This window comes from Callospermophilus lateralis, chromosome 2, assembly GCF_048772815.1.
Source record: "Callospermophilus lateralis isolate mCalLat2 chromosome 2, mCalLat2.hap1, whole genome shotgun sequence".
Taxonomy (NCBI): domain Eukaryota; kingdom Metazoa; phylum Chordata; class Mammalia; order Rodentia; family Sciuridae; genus Callospermophilus; species Callospermophilus lateralis.
The window spans coordinates 124,422,036-124,446,212 of NC_135306.1; the positions used below are offsets into that span (position 1 = coordinate 124,422,036).

Below are 24,177 nucleotides of genomic sequence, written 5' to 3' on the forward strand. Positions count from 1 at the left end.
ATCTATTATATTCCAGATACTGTGCTAAGTGCTTGAGACACAATGTCAACCCAATGAACGAGTCCTGCAGTATCTAGTGGAGATAAACAGGCAGCTAAAATTCAAATGAGAGGGAAAGGGGAAAAAAGGGTGGTGGAGCAAAAGTGAGGCAGAAAGTCCAAAGAGCAGTATTAAAAAGGCACTATTTAGCTAAATTGAGATTTAGAATGTTTCTGTTTAAGACAGAGAACTAGGAAATTTCTCCCAATTATAACTACCATGGTTAAAAAAACATATTTCATGCACATATTTCATGCCATTTTTAAAAGGTCTAGTAATTTGGGGGACATGCAATAATGATACTCTTCTCTTCATTTTAATCTTGCTATTATGTTTTATTGTTTGTTTGTTTTTGGAGTGGGGTGGTTAAAATTAAATAATCACAGTAAGGAAATATTCATCTCTTATAGATAATGCCCACAGGACTAAAACATCATTTTCTAATATTGTATAGATTATTATAGTTAATCAAATGTCAACACTTTCAAAGAATGTCAATTAAAAGCAAATTTCAATCTTATATAATTCCTGATTTTATCTGATGCCTTCTTGAAATTAAAATTACAGCTGTTGCTAAAAATAAACTTTCTAGTAGTTATTTATATTTTTCCTGAAACCAAATCCAGAACAATGGAAAAATATTTTGTTTTTTAAACAGAGCTAGAGAATACCATGAAACAACACCCAAAATTTTTAATAGAAAAGCTTATTATGTTTTAATAGTTTGATACCACAGATAAGTTGTAAAATTCACAGGTTAAAAGTATCCTGTTTAAGATAAAACCATTACTAATTTTATTCTGAGCGCACTCAAGCTCGATGATTTTCAGTTTGTTATGTGCAAATATCATATGCCAATTTCATCCCTTGATGACAACACAAATGAAACCAATTTGATTTAATTTTGTACACTATTTTAAGAAACAAAAACAAACAACCTACAAAGAAATGAAGTTTCATAGGTAGGCAACAGAGTTACCTAAAATTAAACAAACTCCTCCCTAAAAACAAACTTTAAGGGATGTAATTCCTTTGATAGAAAGTCCAATATCTGTTTCTATGAGCTTAAGCAAAATTGGTAGACAAGGTATACATTTGACAAGATGAACTAATTTTAAGTAACTAAAAGAGAATGGGGGATAGAGGCATCTCTGTATTCTTGGATACTGAAAGACTTCCTTAAAACCCAAAATTTAACTCCTATCCTATAATAGCTTACTCTAGCTATTAACAGTGGGTTTAGGATGCTCTTGCTCTTCAAAGAATAAGTTAAAAAACAAAACAAACAAACAACAACCAAAAAAAAAAAAACTTGAAGAGAGCAAACTTTGCAAAGCAGTAGTTCTTAACTCTCACACCACACAGGCTACAGGGTAGGGGCCTCAATGACTGCTAGCCTGCAATCACTGACTTGCTCAGCAACTTTGCTATAATGGCTTCAAATTGCAGGCCTGAGGAAATGCTCCATAAATAGCTGCTCTTTATTCTTATAAAGCCTCTTCATAGATCCAATACAACTCCACTACCAAAAATGGAGGAGTCACCATGAACTACAGTTTTTTTTTTTTTTTTTTTTTTTTTAAGTCAAGAGAACAACTAGGGATATCCCGCTAATCATGTTACTCATTACTCATTTGGGGAGTATGAATCATACTGCTAAAATCTGATTCACTGTTTAAATTCAACTTCTAGGTAACAAAAAATTACAGTGGATAAAATCAGTCTTTTAATTATTGAATTAAAAATTGAATGATTTTACGATTCAAATTCATGAAGAGGAAAAAAACTGTCATTTTTATAGATTTATACGCTTAGTTTGAAAATTAAATGAGCATGTCTTCATTATCTTCCAGTGAAGGAAGATAAGGGTTCATTATAAGAAACCTGGAAACTTGGACAAGTGTGGTGTGATCACAGAAAGTACTTCAGGGAAGCAGGAACAATATAACTAAGCAATCATTCTAAAGTCACTGTAAGTATTCACTTCCTACATTGTTTTAATACAAATCTATAACTTGATAATTCAAATAATTTACCAGTCTACAAAATGACAAAAAAATTCAATGAACAGTAAATTAATAAAGACTAATCTATCAGTAATAACAATAAACACTTTTTCAACTTATTTGAACTGGTAATTCAAAGCAATTAAATGACACAGGTACTAGGAATCCAGGTTCCATTTTTGCTGTTTTTCATTTGAGTTCATGCCTAAATTTATCTAAAGATAAGTAACATGAGACAGTCTGGGGGGCCTTTTTTTTTTTTTTTTTTTGGTAATACCAGAGTCAAGTTTTATAGGTAATTACAATTAAGTGTCAATTAGAATTCATGTTCATGAACACAATGAACTGTAGCCAAAAGTCTATGAATATATTCTGTCCAATCTAATAAATAGCCTAAAATAATCTAACTGATCTGATGGCACCTCAAAAGGAAACACCTATCAAACTCACAAGAAATGAATTTTTTTGACAGTATAAACTGTTTTCCATTGATGCCACGTTCTACTATGATGTTTTTAGAGCCCAGATAATTTCTCTACCATTACCATTATTTAATAAAACTTTTAATCCAAGTGCAGTCAATTAAAAAACATGGTCACAATCTTTCACAGTTCCTTAATTCAACAGGCTGAGTCATTCCCCAGCCCCTTGAAATTGTCCTAACTCATTTGCTTTGACCAACAGAATATAGAAGAGACATTATATAGTGACCTTCAGAGGCCTTAAAGTTTCCTCTATCACCCTTTGAGAATGCTCCCACCAACATGTAAGGACACCTGTAAAGATATAATGTGCTGCAGCTTTTTTGTGTGGGTAGGGGAACTGGGATGGTACTGGGGATTGAACCCAGTAGACCCATGAGACCATGTGAAAACAAAGGCTTACCCAAGAGCCAGCACCAACACCCAGACATTTGAAAAAGATTTTCTCAGACCCTCCAGTCCCAATGCAGCTGCCAAATATAGCTATATGACTGACCTCAAGTAACAGTAGTAGAAAAAATGTACAGTTGAGCCCAATTCAAAAGGCAGAATCATTGTTTTAAGCAACTAATTTACTGCATAGTACTTAATACATTAAGGAAAGAACTTGGTGAACCCTTTCACCTCTCCAAAAATCTAAAGATAATTATGAGATGGGTTACAAACACTTTAAGAAGATAAGGTTAAGAAACTCCATGACTCTAAATCAAAAACAAAAAAGCTCAATGACTATAATAATTTGTAAAATATTTAGAAATACAGCAGCAGCCCACAAGAATACATGTGTGGTGGGGGATGTAGCTCAGTGATACAGGGCTTGCCTAGCATGTGTAAGGCCCTAGATTCAATCCCAAAAATGGCAAAAAATAAATATATGTGTGCTTATATTTCAAAAAAGTCATCTAAAAAAAGTAAAATTTAACTTGTCCTTATTGTGACCTCACAAGGGAGTAAAGAGATGCAGCAAATTCTTTAAAACACTGTATATTTTTCCTATTATTTTCCTCAAAAAAAATTTTTTTACAGACATATCAAACATACAGTAAGATTAGAAGAATTTTACAGTACACATTCATATACCCATCATCTTAATTCTAACCATTTACAGTATGATGAATCTGTTACACCAATAAGCTTAACTTTTTTAACATCAAAAAATGATGATAAAACGACTGAGCATCCAGCGGGGCACAGTGGCACATGCCTATAATCCCAGCGGTTCAGGAGGCTGAGGTAGGAGGATCACAAGTTTGGGATCAGCCTCAGGAATTTAGTGAGACCCTGCCTTTAAAAAAAAAAAAAAAAAAAAAAACAATAACTGAGGATGTAGCTCAAGGTAAAGTACCTCTGGGTTCAATCCCTAGTACCGAAAACAAAAACAAAACAAACTGAACATCCAGTTTAAAAATGAACATTTCACAAACTTCATGGGAAAAATTGTGGTATAGAATCAAGGTATTAATTTGTATTCATTGGGAGATTATTATTATTTATCAGTTTCTATGCAAAGAATTTATAATTCTGCTTGGTAGGTATCACCACTTTAATTTTATATATAAGAAAACAAGTTTATAGAGTTTATGTGATTTGCCTAAAGTCCTAAGTCAATAAGAAACAAACTGAGTTTCCAAATCTAGTCTGTTAGTTCTAGACCTTTAGGTTACTGTAATGTAAGGGGGAAAAAAGAGGGAGGTGTTCATACCATCCTCACAGATTGGAAGATTACTCGTATAAAGATGCCAATTCTCCAAATTTTTCCATTGATTCATGGCAACCTGAAAATTTCAGGAAGTCCTTTGTGGAACTTGATAGATCAATTCTAAAATTCATTTGAATATGACAGACAATAGTCAAGATAGGACAAGATAAATGGGCTTTCTCCACTATTCTAATGCTCTAGTAATTAAGACAAGGATACTTGCACAGGGCTAGGGAAAAAAAAAAACAACAAACAAACAGGATAGAGTAAGAGAGACATGCAGCTATTATGGACAGAGGTAGAATCCCTCCTAGAGGAAAGGAGTGGGCTTTTGAGAAAAATTAATCTGCACCGCTTCCCTCATATTATTCATAAACGTCACTTCCAAGAGCATTAAACGAACCTATATATGAAATGTTTTGAATATAGAGAAAAGGTTCATGTTCTAGTGACATGGTAAGATTAGAAAATAAGCACAAATTATGCAGAAAAAGCAAATACAAAATTTAGAAAAGAGGACAGCCAAAGGCCAAAAAAGTATATGAAATATACTCAGATTCACTGATGATGATCCAAGTGATGTTAAAACCACAATGGGCTGAGTACAGTGGTGCTCATCTGTAATCCCAGTAGCTGGGGAGGCTGAGGCAGAAGGATCCCAAGTTCAAAGCCAGCTTCAGCAATTTAGTAATGCCCTAAGCAACTTAGAGTTTCAAAATAAACTATAAAAAAACAGCTAGGGGTTAAGTGCCCCTGGGTTCATTCCCTAGTACAAAAAAAAAAAAAAAAAAAAAAAATGTACAATGGGATACCAATAAAACACAGAAAACTAGCAAAGGTACTAAGCATTGGAATTCATTTCTTCTTCCTCTTTTTGCAAGGCTGGGCATAGAGCCCAGGGCCTCATGTATGATAGAGAAGTGTTCTTTCATTGAGCTACATCCCTGCCCTGGAATATTTGTAATTTGAAGATACATTTAACCTATAACATATGGCAATTCTATTCTTTACATACAACCTAGAAAAACTATTGTACATATAAGCAAAAAAACCTTTATATAAGAATATGAATGTTCATCAAATATCAGTTACTTAACCCAATGTTCCTCAACAACAGAATGTGTTAAAACTGATCTAATCACATAAAATGGCCATATAGCTATGAAAAAATCTATAACAACATTCATGAGTCTCACAAAGTTGATAAATAGCTGCATATTATAGGTGCATGCTTGTAATCCCAGCTACTTGGAAGGCTGAGGCAGGACAATCACAAATTAGATCTCCATTTGAGAAAAAAAAATGGAGTTCTACCATTTGTAGATAGGATTACAAAATTGGAGGCAAGCCTGGGCAATTAATCAAAATATTGTTTCAAAACAAAATAGACTGGGTGAGTAGCTCAGTGGTAGAATACTTGCCAAGCATCAGGAGGCCCTGGGTTCAATCCCCAGTACTATCCTAGTTCCCCCAGCCACACAAAAAAGCAGCACATTATAAAAATATTTGCAGGATTATTTTATTTATATAAAGTTAAAAATTGGGAAAACTGATTTAAGGACTGAGGCAAATTAATAACCACCACCAATTCTTAATGAATGAAGTCTATCTTTAGCAATGGAAAAGAAAAAGAAAAGAAAAAACAAGTAATTCCTTTGACTTGCTTTATTGACCAACTGGCCTAACCAACAGAATGGGATGTACAAGATTAGGCTCTAAGAAGCTTGAAACTTTGGCCTGAGCGTGTCTGTCTCTTCTCCAGGAATTTTCAGTTGCCATTTAAGAAACACAACCACCTTGAGACTGGAACACTAGAAAAGGCCACATGAAGGAATTCATGTGGATAGACCCAGCTAAGTCAGCCTTCCATCTACACCCAAGCCCGAACCCTGGGAATGACATAGTCAGCAGCTACATGACTCCATTAGTACAAGATAAAAAAGAATCACTCTGTTGTGTCTTGAATGAATTTCTGATTCACAAAATTATAAGATATAATTTGTTTTAAGCTATTTAAGAAATAATTTGTTTTAATTATAAGATTATTTGTTTTAGGGTAGTTTATTACTCAATAACAACTAACTGAAAGGGATGTAGATGTAGAGAGTAAACTAAAAAGTAAAACAAGGGGTTGGGGTTGTGGCTCAGTGGTAGCGCAATTGCTTGGCACATGTAAGGCACTGGGTTCAATTCTCAGCACCAAATAAAAATAAAAAATAAATAAAACAAAGGTATTGTGTACATCTACAGCTAAAAAACATTTTTTTAAAAAAGTAAAATAAAAGTCAGAACATTGTTTACCTCTCTGAATGGAAAGAGAGATAATTAAAGAGCAGCATAGAAGATTTCTAAGAAATTAGCAGTACTCTTATTAACTTAGACAGTGATTATGTAAGTATTTGCACCTTAAACATTTTAAGTATGTTTTATACGTTCTTCTCCCCATATATCTCAAGTTTTTCATAAAATAAATAAAAGGAGCATACCATGTCAGCAGATAGTATGTACCGCTAGGTAATATACAAAGAAATACTATAGTGTAAAAAATTGAATTCTCACACCATACATTTACACATAATGTATATGCTGTTTATAATACCTTGTTAAATCAGGAGCAGTAATATATAAGTATGGCAGTAAGTTGCTAGTCTGGTACCTTCAAATGAAAAAGTAAAAGGTTTCCCTAGTAAGTCAATGCCAAGAAAAAAGTTAGAGACCTTTAATATACTACCTAAATAGCTGGCCCTTTTGAATAGCTGACCTAAATAGTTTAGAAAAAGAATTCTGACTGCTATGTGTTCCACAGTTTTATTATAAATTAAAATTGTATTAATAAATTTAAAATACTAGGAGCCAGTTACAGTGGCATACAACTATAATCCTAGCTTTTCAGGAGGCTGAAGTAGGAGGGTCCCAAGTTTGAGGCCAGCCTGGGCAAACTAGTAAAAAGAAAAAATAAAAAGGTCTGGTATAGAGCTGGGATTGTGGCTCGGTGGTAGAGCACTCACCTCTCACATGCGTGACCCTGGGTTCGATCTTCAGCACCACGAAAAATAAATAAGTGAGATAAAGGTATTGTGCCCAGCTACTACTTAAAAAATAATAATAAAAATTAAAAAAAATAAAGGTCTGGCATATAGCTCAGTGTAGAGCATGCTTGGGTTCAATTGCCAGTACTAAAAAAAAATAAATTAAAATAAATTTTAAAAATGTGTACAGGATACAATTATATTTGACAATGTTCTGTAATCCATGTTCCTCATTTTTATACAATTTGTTTCAACATGTGAATAAAACGAGGTAATATAGTGGGGTTTTCCCCTTAAGTATTTTGGTATCAAAAGAACTGTTGAAAAAAATGAAAAAAATGTCAAAGTCAGAGCAGAATTAACCATAATCAACAACATCAGAGAGGACTCTCAGTTGGGCATGGTAGCATATGAGTACAGTCCTAGCTACTTGGTAGGTTGAGGCAGGAAGACAGTTTGAGCCCAGGAATTCTGAGCCATACTGGACAGTATATCAAGCCCCAATCTCTGTTAAAATACAAAAGAATTCTCTTATGACACAGCACCTCATCAGAGCAAGCCCTGTGGTTTTTACCAGAAAACCTGTCTGCAGCTGTCTTCAACTCTCTACCTTGTCTATCCCCACATTCCTTGAATTGAAAATGTTAATTCCTATAAGCCTGATATGAGTACTACCTCTTTGCATCGGTCTCATTGTTATTGCCTCATTACTTCACCTTTGCACTGTGTCTTCACATTTCTGACAGAAATGTTAATTATCCTGATTCAATCAACACACACCATATACATGTATTAAATTATCACACCATAACCCCAAATATATGTATTTCTCATATGTCAATTTAAAATAATTGGCCGGGGCGGGGGTGGGGTGTCATCCGAGATTGAACTCATGGGCATTTGGCCACTGAGCCACATATCCAGTCCTATTTTATTTAGAGACAGGGTCTCACTGAGTTGCTTACCACCTCGCTTTGGCTAAGGCTGGCTTTGAACTTGCAATCCTCCTGCCTCAGCCTCCGGAGCTGCTGGGATTAAAATAATTTTATTTTTATTTAATTTTAAAGTAGTCAGACACTGTGAACGTGACTTGTAACTTGGTAGAACTACTGTTAATTTATATCAAGAAGAAAGTATCGTGGATGTGTGTGTGTTTGTCTGTCTCTCTCTCTCTCTCTCTCTGTTCTAGGGATTAAATCCAAGGCCTCACACATGCCAGGCAAGGGCCCTACCACTGCGCTCCATCTCAGTGGTACTTTAAGATGGACCTCACTAAGTTGCCAACACTAGCTTCAAACTTTTATATCCTACCATCTCAGCCTTCCAAGTAGCTGAGATTATAGGCATGCATCACCACACCTAGTCAGCAGTATTTATTCATACACACACACACACACACACACACACACACACAGAGGATTGAACCCAGGAGTACTATACCTTTGAGGTATATCTCCAGTCCTTTTTGAGACAGACTTACACTGAGGATTGAACCCAGGAGTACTATACCTTTGAGGTATATCTCCAGTCCTTTTTGAGACAGACTTTTAGATTGCTGAGCCTAACCTCGAACTTGAGTCACCAGGATTGCTGTGTATTTTTTGTTTTTATTTTTTCTTTTGGATTGCTAGAGATGATCAAACCCAAGGCCTCAAACATACTAGGCATGCACTACTCTACCACCGAGCTACATCTCAAGCCCAAGCTGCACAAATGCTTGTCTGTAGTATCATAGGCACTAACTGAAAACTTACCTGTCTATCGACAGGTAAACAAAGGGCATGCTTTGTCCTCAAATATAGATGACAATGATATTTAGATATCAATGTGAAGAAATAATGATTATTTTCTCACTCATAAGATATCTGTAGCCAGTCCTAACAGGAAAGTCCACACACCCTCCAGCTAGAAGAGGTTAAAAGTGATCCTATTACATCATATGGAGCCTATCCAAACTACATGACTTTGGAAACATAACCTGTATCAGTCTGAACATGTGTAAAAGAAAAACAGAAACATCTGTATTTGGATAACTCTTCACTAGTTTGTTTTTTAATCTTAAAAGAGTTATCCAGGAGAGCTTGGTAAATTTAAACTGTGAGTATTATTTCCAGGCAGGGTCTGAGAAATCTCCATTTATTTAGCTCATTTCTAACCTTAAAGTACTACTACTTTTAACACATTTCCTTGTTCTACATGTTTAACTAAAATGTATGGATTCTATTCCTTTCTTCCCTACATTATTCAATATTTTAATACATTTTAGAACTTAGAAATATCCACTTTTGGGGGAGGGGATGTTTAACCCTCTTAAGTAATAGCTATTTAGTGCTCTGGTCTGGTTTTGTTCACTAAAGATTTTATGCAAGTTTTCAAAGATTTGCTTTTTTTTTTTTTTTTACACTAGTAGTTTTCCATATGTAACAGATTTTTACCTAAAAAGAAAAGAGATTACTTGAACTTATTTTAACCTAAACCCAGTCTTCCTGAAATTCTAGCACTCTAAAAATAATTACATAACCACAGAATGGTTTATTAAACTGGCAACTTTATGTAGTCAACCTGATAAATGGGATCCATTCAGCTTATACACAACTGCCCAGCTCAAGCAAGATATGGGATGTATGTGTGCCAGACAAATGGACCAGGAGGTTCTGGATACAGTCACCTGGCACACCCACAGTCCCTGATGTCCTCTCAGAGACTGGTAGATTTTTATATAGAGAAACTGGCAAATATAAGAAGAAATAACTAAGATACTGATATTTAGAGCTCCCAACAACTTCAGGGCTTGATCCCATATTATATTACTCACCAGTGAAGCCCAAAGAAGAAAATCTAAAAAGAAACTCCCTATATAATATCCCCAGAGAGATACTACATGGATCAAATAAGAATAGTATATTATTGAAACTAACAAATGAACAATGAGCTCAAAAAAGAAACCACTGAAAATTAAGAACGATAAATAGCTTCTTGAAAAAAAATCAAATAAAACATTAAAAAGTCAAAGTTAAAGAGATCTCCCAGAAAGCAGGCAAAAAGCTAAGTGAAGGAATATTGCGGTGGGGGTGGGGTAGGGATAAGAATATCAGAATTATTCTGACAAGCAGGAGTTACAGAAAAAGAGAACAGATAAAACAGACTAAAAGAAATTATCTAGGAACTTATCAATGTTTTATAAGACTAAAGGACATTTGGAGAAAATGCACTACAAAACTTTAAGGAGCATCATACACACTGAAGAACAAATTTCCACACCATGCATTCTTTACAAAGAATTTTAAAGGTCCATACCATGGCAGATGAATTTTCAGAACCCCAAAGATGAATACAATCCCCAAGGAAAGCAAACTGGGTTTAACTGCTCAATAAGAAAATTGGAAAGAAGGGAACATATCCTTCAAAATTCCAGGGATAAGTAACTTTGAACTCTATAACCAAACTGCCCATCAAAAGTTAACAAATAAAGATAATAAAGATATTTTTAGACACAAAAGAACTCAATACAGTTAACCTCCCAAAAAATCTTCTTACATCATTTGGAGCCTATCCAAACTACATGACTTTGGAAACATAACCTGTATCAGTCTCAGCAAATTTCTGAGGGACAAGTAAATTCTTTTTTTTTTTTTTTAAGAGAGAGAGAGAATTTTTTAATATTATTTTTTAGTTTTCGGCAGACACAACATCTTTGTTTGTATGTGGTGCTGAGGATCGAACCCGGGCTGCACGCATGTCAGGCGAGCGCACTACCGCTTGGGCCACATCCCCAGCCCGGGACGAACAAATTCTAAGTGTGAACAAATCCAGAAAGAGAAAAACAGTCTCCAACCAAGAAAAGTGATGCAGGAACTCTCAGGATGAGAGCCAAAGGACATCCTAATGGGACAACTCTGAAGCAACAAATCTAGGTAACCCAGAGCAAAAAACACTAAGGATTCTTAGGTAAATGGGGAGGATAGCGGGGAGGCAAAAAAGCTACAGATATGCAAATGAAAATGCAATTAATAATTCCAAGAAAATATAAAAGTATTCAAGAAAATCATAGTATATATACAGCTCAGGTGGAGGAAAAACCTAAATCATCATAAAAACACAAAAATAACCCCCTCCCAAATTCTAGTAATTCTACTGGGAAGATTAAGGAAATGAGAATCGTAAAGGATGAAGAAAATAAAGAAATAATGAATAAGCATATAGAAAATATTAATAATTTTATAAAAAGCATGGAATTTTAAAAAGTATCAAGGAGGGGGAAATCTGAAAGGACTGGAAAAGTATTTGCTTCTGGAGATTGAAAGCCAAAGATTAAAAAGAGATCACTGTTGTCTTTAAAAATCTTATATAGCCAGGCATGGTGGCACATGCCTATAATCCTAGTGATTTGGGTGGCTGAGGCAGGAAGTCTGCAAGTATGAGGAGAACCTCAGCAACTTAGTGAGAGCCTCTGCAACTCAGCAAGACCCTGTCTCAAAATAAAAAGGATTGATGAAGTGGCTTAGTGGTAAAGCTTCCCTGGATTCAATTCATATACCAAAAAAAAAAAAAAAAAAAAAAAATTTAAATAAAATTCTTAATGGTATTGATTTGAGAATGTAGCTCAGTGATACAGTGCTTGCCTAGCATAGGTATAGGCTCTAGGCCAATGGCCAGTACCCCAGTACCGAATAAAACGATAAACAAAAACCCTCATAATATCAAGGGATTTTCTACATCAATATACATTACTCCCTTAAAATTATATTTCAAAGTATATGTTTGTAAATGAAATGATGAAGCAAGTATTTCCAAACACCCTTCATTGGTAGGATCCAGCTGCTTCTTCTCCTTTCTCCTTTCTAGAATTTTCTGATACTCTCTAATGAAAGTGATACTTCTATAATAAAAAACAAGCTTTTATTTTTAAAAAAATCCACAAAAAGAGAATTCATACCCCATTTGAATCAAATGTATGATATGTCAAGATCATTGTATTGTCTTGAGAAATTAATAAAAAAAAATCCACAAAATCAGATTAATGAAGAAGTGAGGAAGGATAGTTTTATAAATAAAAAACAAAAGAACCCCACATTCATGTCTTATACAAAATAATAATCCACATCTGGGCTGGGGTTGTGGCTCAGTGGTATAGCGTTCGCCTAGCATTCATGAGGTACTAGGTTTGATTCTCAGTACCACGTATAAATACATTAATTAATTAAATAAAGGTCCATCAACAACTAAAAAAAGTATTAAAAATAAATAAATAGCTCACATTTCCTAGATTGGAGGGCTTACTTCCCAAGAACCTATTCCATATTAAGTGAATTGGGATATATGAGTTCAAACAACTTTCTAATCTATATTTGATTTTGTCAAAGCATATACTAGCACTCTAAAAAAGGTTATCTTTACTCTAAACTCCTAATAAAATATTCTGTAGTAAGTTTTCATGCATTTATCAAAAAGCACATCTCTCTAAATATATTTGTTGGCCAAATAAAGCCCCTGGTTAACAAACAAATAACCCTCCTCGGGCTGAGGTTACGACTCAGTGGTAGCGTGCTCGCATAGCACCCATGAGGCAATGGGTTCAACCCTCCTCAAGTTAAGAAAACAATTATGAGGAGGAGTAGGAATGAGCTTTTAATAAAATGTCCCCTCACCTATCCCCACTAAATCAGGACTCAGTTGAAGAATAATTTAGTAAGTTTACTAAAATTATTCCACAAAGAGAAAGAGAAGCACATAAGAAAATGAAGTGATAAAAGCATTAATCACAAATAAGGCACTAAAAATATCTGATTTAAGAACCTGGCTTTTTTTTTTTTTTTTTTTTTTGGTTTTGAGGTTTTTGTATGTCTGGTTCTGGGAATTGAATGCAGTGCTAAGCAAGTACTCCACCACTGAGCTACACCTTCAGCCCTTTTGAGACAGGATCTACAAATTGTCCAAGCTATCCTCCAACTTGTGATCCTTCTGCTTCAGCCATCTGAGTAGCTAGGATTGCAGGTCTACACCAAGGCCCAGCAAAACCTGGTATTTTAATCAAAAGTTCCAATTTCCATTATTTTATTAATTTGCAACATTTTATGAAAAACAATAACTTGTCATTTAATATAGAGTATTATCATTCTCATGCTAAGAGCCAAATAAAAATTAAACTATTTACTACTTTTCCTCATCTTGAATATGAAGGGGGGAAAGAAGGACTGTTGTAATTAATACCAACTTCTTTGTTTTCTTTTAGGAGGGGTCAAGTCCTACATAAATAAAAGTGCTTCCCGGGTGGCATTACTTATTCCTGGGAATTTTGGTGCTATGGTACTTGAGCAACCAGAATCATGAAGCAATTCTTCTTCATAAAAATAGCAATGTCCCTTTCATGGCTTAAAGTTCTGATTAATCCTAGAATCAAAAGCTCTTTTTGTAAGAACTTTATCACTTAGTAACCACAGCTACAGAACGACAGTTTTTTAAGAGTTCCCTTCATACAATGCTACTCAAGTCATTAAACTTTCAAGCCATAATTAATGACTAAATTATGCTATTACAATAGAGAATAAATTAATTTTGAATAATTTTAAATCTTAGCTGATTTCTAAAATGACTTCATTTTGTTTTTGTTTTTTTCTAAATCTAAATTTCAGCATACATTCTGATAACTAAAAGGTTATATAAGTTTAGAGTTCACTTCTCCCCAAAAGCATTAAGGTAAAAGGCAATTCAGAATCATGACCTCATTACTATGTTAGGTTGCTAATTTACATTTTTTCCCAACTATAAAGAAAAATATATTTGTTTATATTACTAAAGAACTGATCTCAGGGAATCAAAAAGTTTTCTGGGCTTTTTTTTTTTTTTAATTTACTCAAATACTATCTAGTTTTTTATTATTTAAAAAGTAGTTAATAAGAGGCTTGGGGGTAGTTTTGAATGTTATATTTCAAAGAAAATTAGCCTACCATCTTGCAACAATAGGTTGTGGTATTAAATATCTGGTTTCTTAATTAAATTTTTTTTTTTTTTTAGATCACCTCAGAAGTACTATTTTCCCCAGGAAATCAGTTAATCTTTATGTTCTATTTACTGTGTCACATCCACTATCTTCCAACTGTTTTTCTTCTGCAACTGGTGAATACATTTCCTCCTGAGTTTTTCTCCCTAAATCAATGTGCCAGTGGGAGCCATTCTTCCCAGGGATGCCCACCCACTGAGCATAAGCAAGCACTTTTTTTTTCTCAGAGCTAAGGCATACTTTCATCTTCTCTCTCCACTCAGTTTCAATAGCAAGACAAACAGGCAGAGACTGACCCTCCCCTCAGACAGGGAAATACTTTGATTGCAATTTGAAATGTTTTTGTTGTGTTTTGTTGTGATATGTGTATGTAGCTTAACTGATGTTTAAAGGCAAAGTTAAGAGCTTTTCATTTTTAAATGAAAGTCATTTGAATTATATTAGCTACAGTTAAAACAAAACAGCATAGTCTTATATTCTTTATGAAACTGTTCCTTTTTAAAAATAATTTAATCTTTATTCTGATAGTATGCACCATATGTGTTTATGATTTTCCATTGGGCAAATATTTGAGAAGCGAAGGTATGATCAAATTATAACAAAAAAGCAGTTTGTTTCCTTTAACTGAATGGTGATCATGGAAGCTTTAATTAGGGCAGTGGAACATTTGTTTCTAAAATAGTTGCAGCATCAATTGGATCCTCCAGGCAAGTTTTATTTAATGATGGTATGTGCCTAAATTATATCCTGCATAGTATCAAAGAAAAAAAAAAACAACTCTGAAAAAAAATACCCTTTTAAACTATAGATCAAGATACTCAGAATATCCAAGCCAGGATTGTGGCTCAGTGGTAGAGTGCTTGCCTAGCATGTGTGAGGCACTGGGTTCTTAGAGCCACACAAAAATAAGAATAAGCAGGGCGTGGTGGAGCACACCTGTAATCCCAGTGGCTTGGGAAGTTGAGATTCAAAGCCAGCCTCAGCAAAAGCAAGGTGCTAACCAACTCAGTGACCTGTCTCTAAATAAAATACAAAATAGGGCTAGGGGTGTGACTCAATGGTTCAGTGCCCCTAAGTTCAATCCCCAGTATCCCCCAAAAAAAGGTTCATCAACAACAACAACTATACATACACACACAAAGATATTCAGTATAATTAAAAATATATATATATAAATATATAAATATATATATATATATTTATTTTTTAGTTTTAGATGGACACAGTATCTTTATTTTATATTTATGTGGTGCTGAGGATCAAACCCAGTGCCTCATGTATGCTAGGTGAGCACTCTACCCCGAGCCACAACCCCAGCCCCTAGATGGACACATATCTTTATTTTATATTTATGTGGTGAAGATCAAACCCAGTACCTCATGCACACCAGGCAAGCACTCTACCACTGAGCCACATCCCCAGCCCCACTCAGTATAACGTTTAAGTGAATCCCAACCACGAGAAATCTTGAATCTTCCAGAAGTAAACACACTAACACCACTGTTCAGAAAATGATAAATAAAAATGAAATAAAACTATCTTAAAAATTATTAGAACAGCAATATTAAAACAATGCAAATATACAAGCTTGTTAAATCACTGGATCACATTCTTTAAATTGAATTATAACAGTACAGTATGTACAAAAAGTTCACTGTGTGTGGTAATGGTTAACAAGGTATTAGAGTCAATAAAATAAATCTGAGAGGTAAAAACACTCCTAGTAACCAAAGATATTATAGAATACCAAATCAGGAAGTTATTCAGCAGCTTATAAAGAAATAGGAAGTTGTTGACCAACTACTTGAAAAACTATTTCCTGTAGGAAAACTATAAGGACAGCTGAAGAAGGCAGTAACTGAGTTGTAAAGAGAATTAGTTCTTTTAAAATAAATCGCAAGGTACTATGTTGAAGAAATTAGTTTCAAACAGGAAGTACAGTAGAAAAAGTATTATATGTAGTATATAATGACTAATCTTTTTCACATATATCATAATCTTCTCAGAGCTTGAAAATGTTATGGTTGATAACTGTCCTAGTACCATATATCCATTATATCACTTGCCAAGACAAGGGTCAAGTCTTCTCCAGAAGGTCTCACTGACCCAGGGAGGGCTTTAAAAATACTAATGATGACTGTAATTCTTCAGTATACTGCCTTCAAAATAGAGTGTTGGCCAAATGACTTAAAAATACATTTATCTACAGTCAAAGTTAATAATTAGTGTTTCCAAAGTCAACATTTCTAAGTGTTCTCTCAAATTACATCACCTTGCATGTTTGGGCCATTTACAGTCAAGAGTTCTTCCTGCAGAGCATAAATTTCAATAAATGCTATACTTTGTAACTTAAAAGCTCCATCAAATATTTAAAATAATATATAGTAAGATAAAATTTTCACTGTTCAAATATAAGCATACAACAAATTTAAAACTTTAGTCTACCTCCAGCTGCTAACAATAATCTTCAGACACAAAATACATAAGAAACATTGCAAAAAGAACTTTTTTTTTTTTTGGGTGGTAGTACTGGGGACTGAATCTGGGGCCTTACACATGCAAAGCAAGTAAGTGCTCTCCAGAATTGCATCCCTAGCCCCTTTTTCTATTTTATTTTGAGGGACGGGGTCTCATTAAATTGCCCAGGTTGCCTCAAACTTTCAATCCTCCTGCCTCAGCCTCCGGGGTAGCTGGTATTACAGGCATTAGCCATATACCCAGTATGAGATTCTGATCTAAGACATTAAAACTAAGACAAAAATGAATTTGAAGTTTAGGTTATCATCATCTTTTATTCAGGGAGGATATTAATTCCATTTAGCTATTTAGTATACACAAAAATAACAACTTGAGAAGGTAAGCTAATCTTAACATTTCTTCAAACTGCATATTTTCATAGGGCAGATAACTTTGAAAACTATGAATTTTTCTCTTTTCTTTTCTTTTCTTTTTTATGGTGCTGGGGATTGAACCCAGGGCCTTGTGTATGTGAGGCAAGCACTCTACCAACTGAGCTATATCCCCAGCCCAAAAAATATGAAATTTTATATGTCCATAATCTGTCTTCCACATACAATGCTTAGAGGCCCTCTTTATATACAATCCCAAAAGATATCAACTAATTCATTTCACCTGCTTTTACTGAACAAGATTTACTTCTCAGGGAAAAGCATTCTATTTCTGAAAAGTGATACAAGAAAGTTTTACAGAATCAAACCTTCTCATATTATAATAAGCTTAATCTTACTTTCACATGAGTCTCTCTCAAAAATATGGAAAGAACATTCTGTCTAACCTCTCCACTTGCCAGTTTTTCCTTTCTGGAGGAAGCTTTCCCCAATCTTGCAACCATTCCTCAAAGAGCATGACTCTTACTTTGGCCTGGTTTACCTTCTTTACAGGCTCTCTGGGAAGGGATGAAATGAGATGAGCAGAGAAAATGTGTACACCCTTAATTATTTCATCTACATATTAATATCTTTAAGAGAAACATTTCTTTTCAAAGGAAGACCTATTGGAAAATTTTAAAAACAAATATCTAGAGTCTATTTCAGCTTAAAAAAAAAAGACCATTCAAAATAATGAAAATATAGGCAGATGTCACCTACAATTATGGTAAGATAAAAAAGACAAAGAATGTAAATGTTGCTCTTTTAACCTTATACTTTCAGCCACAGCATCAAAGAAAGAAAGAAGGCAAACAGGCTATTAGGCTGTTTAAAAATCTCCCCAGGTCAACATGTGACCCAGCAGGGAGAGGTTCAAAAAGTACAGCTTTTTCTTTTTCTTCCTAACAACCTGGTTTGTTTCCACTGTCTCTCCTTCAAGACACATCCCTCTCAGCTAGCAGCTCTTTCAATCATTTACTTTGGATGTCTGCTTGAGAACAAATGATCTTGCTCATGCAGATGAGTTTGCCAGACTTGGTGTACTTTCCAGTCTTAGGCCCTTTATTTTTCTGGTTGAAACCTAACCGTTTGAAATAGATACCAGGATACCAGAAAACAAATTTTTAAAAAGAAGAAAAAGTTGCAGGAAAAGAAATAAAAAAATTGGTAGAAACTTTTCAAAATCAAACCTTTTCCTCTGCTGCTATTAAAAAGCCCGTCATAAAACTCTATATTTTACAATGCAAAGTAGCAACCTACCACAAAAGAGTCAATATAAAACACATTTTAAGACACACAATAAAAGAATATCATTCACTGCATTATTTGATCTAATAAATATATCTTACATTTGCTGGGAGTAGACTATCAAGATAAATCTTGATAAATTTATCAAGATTTATCTGAATCAAAACATGAATTTTCACTTTATTATCTCAACCTCATTATTTAAAAAGAATTTTTAAAGAGTAATTTCAGCCTCAAAACAACTAGTTTTAGACAATATTATATGTACACTAAATCCAAACAAACCAGACAAAATTAAAGTTTTACTAATAATTTCAAAATTAGAGAGGATGAAATTCTACTTAGGTCTTTTCAGCCTAATGTAATTTTGCCATTTCGTTAAAGACAGAAAGACTGATAAAAACAAATAACCTGGTGGCCTTGTTTTCCCAGAGGAGAGGTTCTGTTTTGATGACCTTGAAAGAAGCTTGCCACTGAGTGTATATCAAACCTAAAAATTTATATATATTTCTCTTCACATTTTGGGGAAAAACTGGTAAATCACATCAAACTACAGCTAAAATGTTTGCCATAAGATAGTTGAAAATACTGTATAAATAGACTCCTCCAAAAGTCCTACTTATAATTCTTCTCTAACAATAAAATATTTTATAAAAATATAGATAGCTTGGGGTACAGCTAAGTAGTAGTGTGTGTTTGACATTTGCAAGGCTCAAGGTTCAATCCCCAGAACCAAAGAATAAAAATAAAACAATTATATAAGTAATACCATACACATTTCATATGACTATGACAGTCTTTTAACTCTCAGAATTATTTTCTGCTAGACTAATTACCACATTTGGCAAAAACTCAAAATGAGACTATCCAAACTGCCAAGAGAGACTGTAAAAAGGCTCTGAACCAAGAATCAAGCAAGCATTCGATAATATTAACCATGCTAAAGAAGGTATACAGGATTTGGTACTTCATACCAAACTAGAAAGAAAACATTATAGAAGACATTGAGCTTGACATAAACATTAAGTAAAATATTAAAAATAATATTCGGTATCTTGACTTTTTAGTACGTTTTCTAATACATGCTTTTATTATTATTATTTTCACTTACTTTAAGAAGTATCTCTGACCAGAAGATGTCTTGGCCATCTCCCAGCCTGCTGGCAGAGGTACATCATCAGGTATCTCAAAAGAAGACTGCCGAAGATGTTGAGCTGTAGGTGTAGCTGCTGGGCCAGAGACTACTCCAGTGGGGGTCAGTGTCCCAGGAGAAACTGCTCCTAGCTGCAGGGAAGCTGGAGAAGAATGAGCTCGAACATGCTGTGGAGTCAGGGCTCCTGCAGTGCCTGCATCAGTACTGGCCTATTAAGAATATTAAAATGAAAATTTAAAAAACAAAAAAAAATTTAGAAAAAAAAATTTTCAAATTTCCTAGACAGAATTTTATTGCAACCAAATATCTAAATAGCAAAGGTAAATTTCAACATTTAATATCTAACACTAAGAAACACAGGTGTTCAAATAATACTATAAAATTATGTAACTTTAAACCAGCTGTGGTGGTCCATGCCTGCAGGTCTAGCTACTCTAAAGGCAGAAATGAGATGATCCATCACTTAAGCCCAGGAATTAGCCTGGGCAATACAGTTGACACCTTCTCTTGAAACACTTAAATGATGCAATTTTAATATGCTCTATAAACATAATTTTATGGATGAGCAGTTCAATCTAAATGAAATTTTACCTGCTACAAATAAAACATGGCTTCTACATCTTTTAGAGACAACTAGTACAGAATGAAAGATTCCTAGATAGTAAATACTAAATTTTAAAACCTAATTTCTAAAAGGACAAGGCAAAGACTGGAGGTGTAGCTCAGTGCTCAGCAGAGCACTGCTTTTCCAAGTTCTAAAATATTCCAGGTATAAGCACAACCCAAAGAACTACTAAGTATTCTTTCACTAGGCTTTAAAGTTACTGTTTCTTCCTAGGTCTAGAAAAAAACAAATCACTGTGAACAAGTTCATACTTTTCACTATGAGCAAATGCTGATTTATTGATGAACAAATCAGTCATCAAACATTATATGAGTTCAGAATATTCAGAACTGTCCAAAAATGAATAGAATTAAAAAAAAAAACCCTCTTTGTACCTAGCAGATAGATATTACCAGCTCAATTATGATATAACTTAAGAATGTACATGCATATTTACAACTATGCAACAGCAGGAAAATTCTGCACTCAAAATCCCAAAGATGTGAATTCCAAGTCCAAGTGGGATAATGTGACACTGAACAAATATCATAACCTCTGTGAATCTGTTTTCTCTTTTGTAAAATAGTCTTTTCCTGTAATAGGAAAATGAAGATATGAGAATTTATAGTTCCCAATTTGTGAACAATATTTGCAACCCAGATTCATACCATATATTGTATATTTTTAAAATTTCTTTATTAGAATTAGGGCTTGGTCATCAAAAACTTAGGATTTCCGAGATTCATATAGGCAAGGAAAAGAAAACCGGAAGGCATCAGCACGCATTTACACCTTAAGACAAAGTCATATATATTTCTGACTTTCCCATCAAAAAATTTTGGGGGGGGTTGGGGGGTACCAGAGATTGAACTCAGGGGCACTCAACCACTGAGCCACATCCCCAGCCCTATTTTGTGTTTTCTTTACAGACAAGGTTTCACTAACTTGCTTGGTGAGGCTGGCTTTGAACTAGCAATCTTCCTGCCTCAGCCTCCGAAGCCACTGGGATTACAGGTATTCGCCATAGTGCCCAGCCAGATTAAATTTTAATGAGGAAATCATTAGCAGAAATAATTTTTCAGATGCACAACACTTAAATTTTTAAAAAATTAAACAAACTACAGGGAATTATGAATAACATGTATCTGCAAATTTCTGCATATAAATTCTTGTGAAACTGTGTACTGTAAGTGCAAGTACACTTTTCATGTTTCAGTTGCATTTCTTTTTTGGGTTACAGACGCCACAAAACGAGTAGTGAAATCTCCTGTGTATACTTTCAACGGCTATTATGTAACTAACAACTTCACTGCGTTGTCTACAGTGTGCATGCCAATATACATTTACCCATAATGAGTCCAGAAACCCTCTTCCAGGGGTATGGAAAAAAAGCATACCCAAGTCTACATCTAACAAATTGTTTAGGCAAGCAACTAAATAATTTTTCCTTCCTCCTCCTTAACCCAAGTTTTTGTCATCAGGTTAAGTGAGCTTTTCTCTATTCCAAAAATCCCTTGGTCTGCATCAGAAAATACAACAGGCCTGCAAAAAGGAGGGGAATAGGAGTGGGGGCGGTACCTCTTCTTTCCACTCAAGTTACAGCCCGAGTGGGCTACTTGGAAAACCAATTAACTCTTGGGCAAAGTTCCTTGCTAGTTTAGCCTGAAGCGAGTTCTTAAAAAAAGAAAGAAAGAAAATCCTACACTGAATAAATCTACTAGGGCCTATCGGAATTTTAATCGTTTCATTTCAGTGTTGAATCAAGTTGGCAAAATAATCGAACGATGTGTGTGTAGAAAAGCAGCCATGTTCATATCCTCAATAGGAATTAAAAAGCAATGGCGATCCTAGAATTAGTCATCGCTTCCCAAACATTAACTTTTAATCACAGTTGAACTAGGCAGGACTCGGACTATGAGTCAACCTGCAGTGTATTATCAAAGGCTTGTGTTAAAACCTCCGCATTGTAATGCGCAACTCAGTTCCTGCGCAACGTACAGATGTGGCTAATTTAAAAAGCATTTCGGCAGACTGTAAATAATAGTCTACAATTAGGAAAACTAACACGTGAACTTACTAAATTTGTTAAGGGCGAGCCTGCCCGAGTTCCAACGCATAAGGGAAACGCAGGGATTTAAAAGAGGAGGAAAAAAAAAAAAAAAAAAACTCCAAAAACAACTTCCAGGAAAGTCTGGGCAGGGGAAGCCCAAATCCTGTATTCTGAAAGCGCCTGGGCCGCGAGGGAAACAAATGCTTTCGGGAGCTGGAGGCGGAGGGGAGGGAGAGAAGGAGCAAGAAACTAAATGGACCGGTTCAAACCCCCACCCCTAATCAACACTGGAAAACAAGAGAACAATTATTTGACTCCCCAGGAGACTGAAGTGGACCGAGAGGCCCCGAAGGAAAAGGGGGCCCAGGGCTCAACTTCACAAACTCCGCCGCCGCTGGCAACTCACCCACACACAAATGCCAGAGGTCCCCCTCCCCCCTCCCCGGCCCGGCCCCGGCGGGAGAGAAGGTGCAGAGCGCGCGGAGGCGCGCGCATTGTGCAAGCCCACCGCGGCCGGGGCCCGACTCTCCCCACCCCCTTCCTTCCTCCCCCACATCCCCCTCCACTCCCGCCAACCTCCCGGGAACCCCGGGAAGAAAGAAAGGAAGAAGGGGGAAAGCACGCCCCCCCGGGGGGGGGGGGGGCTGCAACCACAGAAACTCCAAAGGGAAAAACAAATCTCGGCTTGGGACTCTGGGAGGAGTGGCCGGCAACCGTGGCTGGGAGCCTCCAGTTTCTCCACTTCACCACGAAACACTCCCCCCATCCCCCGCTGGAGCTCCGGAACCCCCTCCCCAGGCCCGAGCTTGAAGCCGCGGCTCCCGAGCGCCCCCCCCAGCCTGGGGCCCGCCCGCCCGGGAAGGAGGGAGAAGGGCGACGAGGTTACCTGTCGGGAGTGAGATTTGGGCTCTGGCGGCTTGAAGAAGGAGTCAGGCAGTTTCCGCAGCCTCATGGGCACGGTCTGGGGCACGTTGGCCGTCTTGGGGTTCATGACGGCGTTGAAAAGTGCCTCCAGGTCGGTCTCCGAGTCCCCCCGGACGTGTACGATCTGGTGCCCGGCTGGGGGGGCCTGCGGCGCCGCCTGGGACGCCGGGGGTGCCGGCTGCCCAGGCCCGGACGTCGGGCCCTGCCCCTGGGGGGGCTGTGCGGGCGGCTGCCCTTGGCCCTGGGGGGCCGGCTGGGGCTGCGGCTGCTGCCCGGGATCCATGGCTTCTGCCTCCCGCGACGCGCACCCCCTGGCCAGGCGGCGAGGGCTCCGCCCGGACGCCCCGGCTCGACGGGCCCAGACGCGAGAATCGGCGAGGGCGGCGCTGGGCGGCGGGAGCGGCGCTATCCTCGCTCTCAGGGCCGGGGGGCTGCGCCGCGGCCCCGCATCCCCCGCCCCGGCGCCTCCGCCCCCGCCCTGCGCCCCGGCTCCACTGGTCTGGCGGCTGCGCCTCGGGAGGGGCTGCGAGAAACTCGGACCTGCGGCGCCTGAGAACTTTTTCCCTTCAACTCCCTTGACTGAAGCCGGACAGCTAGTTGCCTTTCCCCTCCCCCTTTCTCTTTTATTTCCTTTTCTTGTTCCTTCCTTCCTCCCTTTCTTTTTCCCGGCGGCGGCTGCGCCCGACTGAGACAGAAACTCGCCTCAGACGCCAAAACTAAAGTTGAGAGAACCGCCCGCCCGAGCCGCTGCCGGGCTCCGCCTCCTCCCGGCTCTTCCTTCCTCTGCGCGCCCGCCCGCGCCGAATCTGCTGCCGGCCTCCGAGGAAAACTTTCCCTGCAAGTTACTACATTCCTCCAGACTCCCGGCCTCACGTGATCAGTGCGTCCTCAATCCAGTCTTCCCCCAGCGCTTCACCGAGCAGGGACCTGTGTAAGGCTCCTTGAGAAACTTTTGAGTTCGAACCCCCCAGATCTCTGCAGACGGCTCGGCCGCCTTTGGCCGCAGGAAGTCCTCCCACCCTGCCTGGCCCCTTCCCGGCCAGCGGTCAGGAAAG

General features: G+C 37.0%; 1 protein-coding gene across 8 annotated transcripts in view; it reads right to left on the reverse strand.

Moving 5' to 3' along the window:
• The window catches only part of Yap1 (Yes1 associated transcriptional regulator), a 111,308-nt gene extending 87,423 nt beyond the window's left edge, over nt 1–23,885 (reverse strand). For 3 of the 8 annotated variants that reach the window (XM_076846483.2, XM_076846485.2, XM_076846480.2), the window contains exons 1-2: nt 23,085–23,885; nt 19,503–19,753 (exon numbers count right to left, since the gene is read on the reverse strand). In XM_076846483.2, the coding sequence (XP_076702598.1) occupies nt 19,503–19,753; nt 23,085–23,405 (572 nt within the window). In that variant the 5' untranslated portion in view covers nt 23,406–23,885. The remainder of the gene's footprint in view (nt 1–19,502; nt 19,754–23,084) is intronic. The other 5 variants (XM_076846484.2, XM_076846486.2, XM_076846487.2 and 2 more) reach the window with 3 other exon arrangements.
• Between the last annotated feature and the right edge of the window lie 292 nt (nt 23,886–24,177).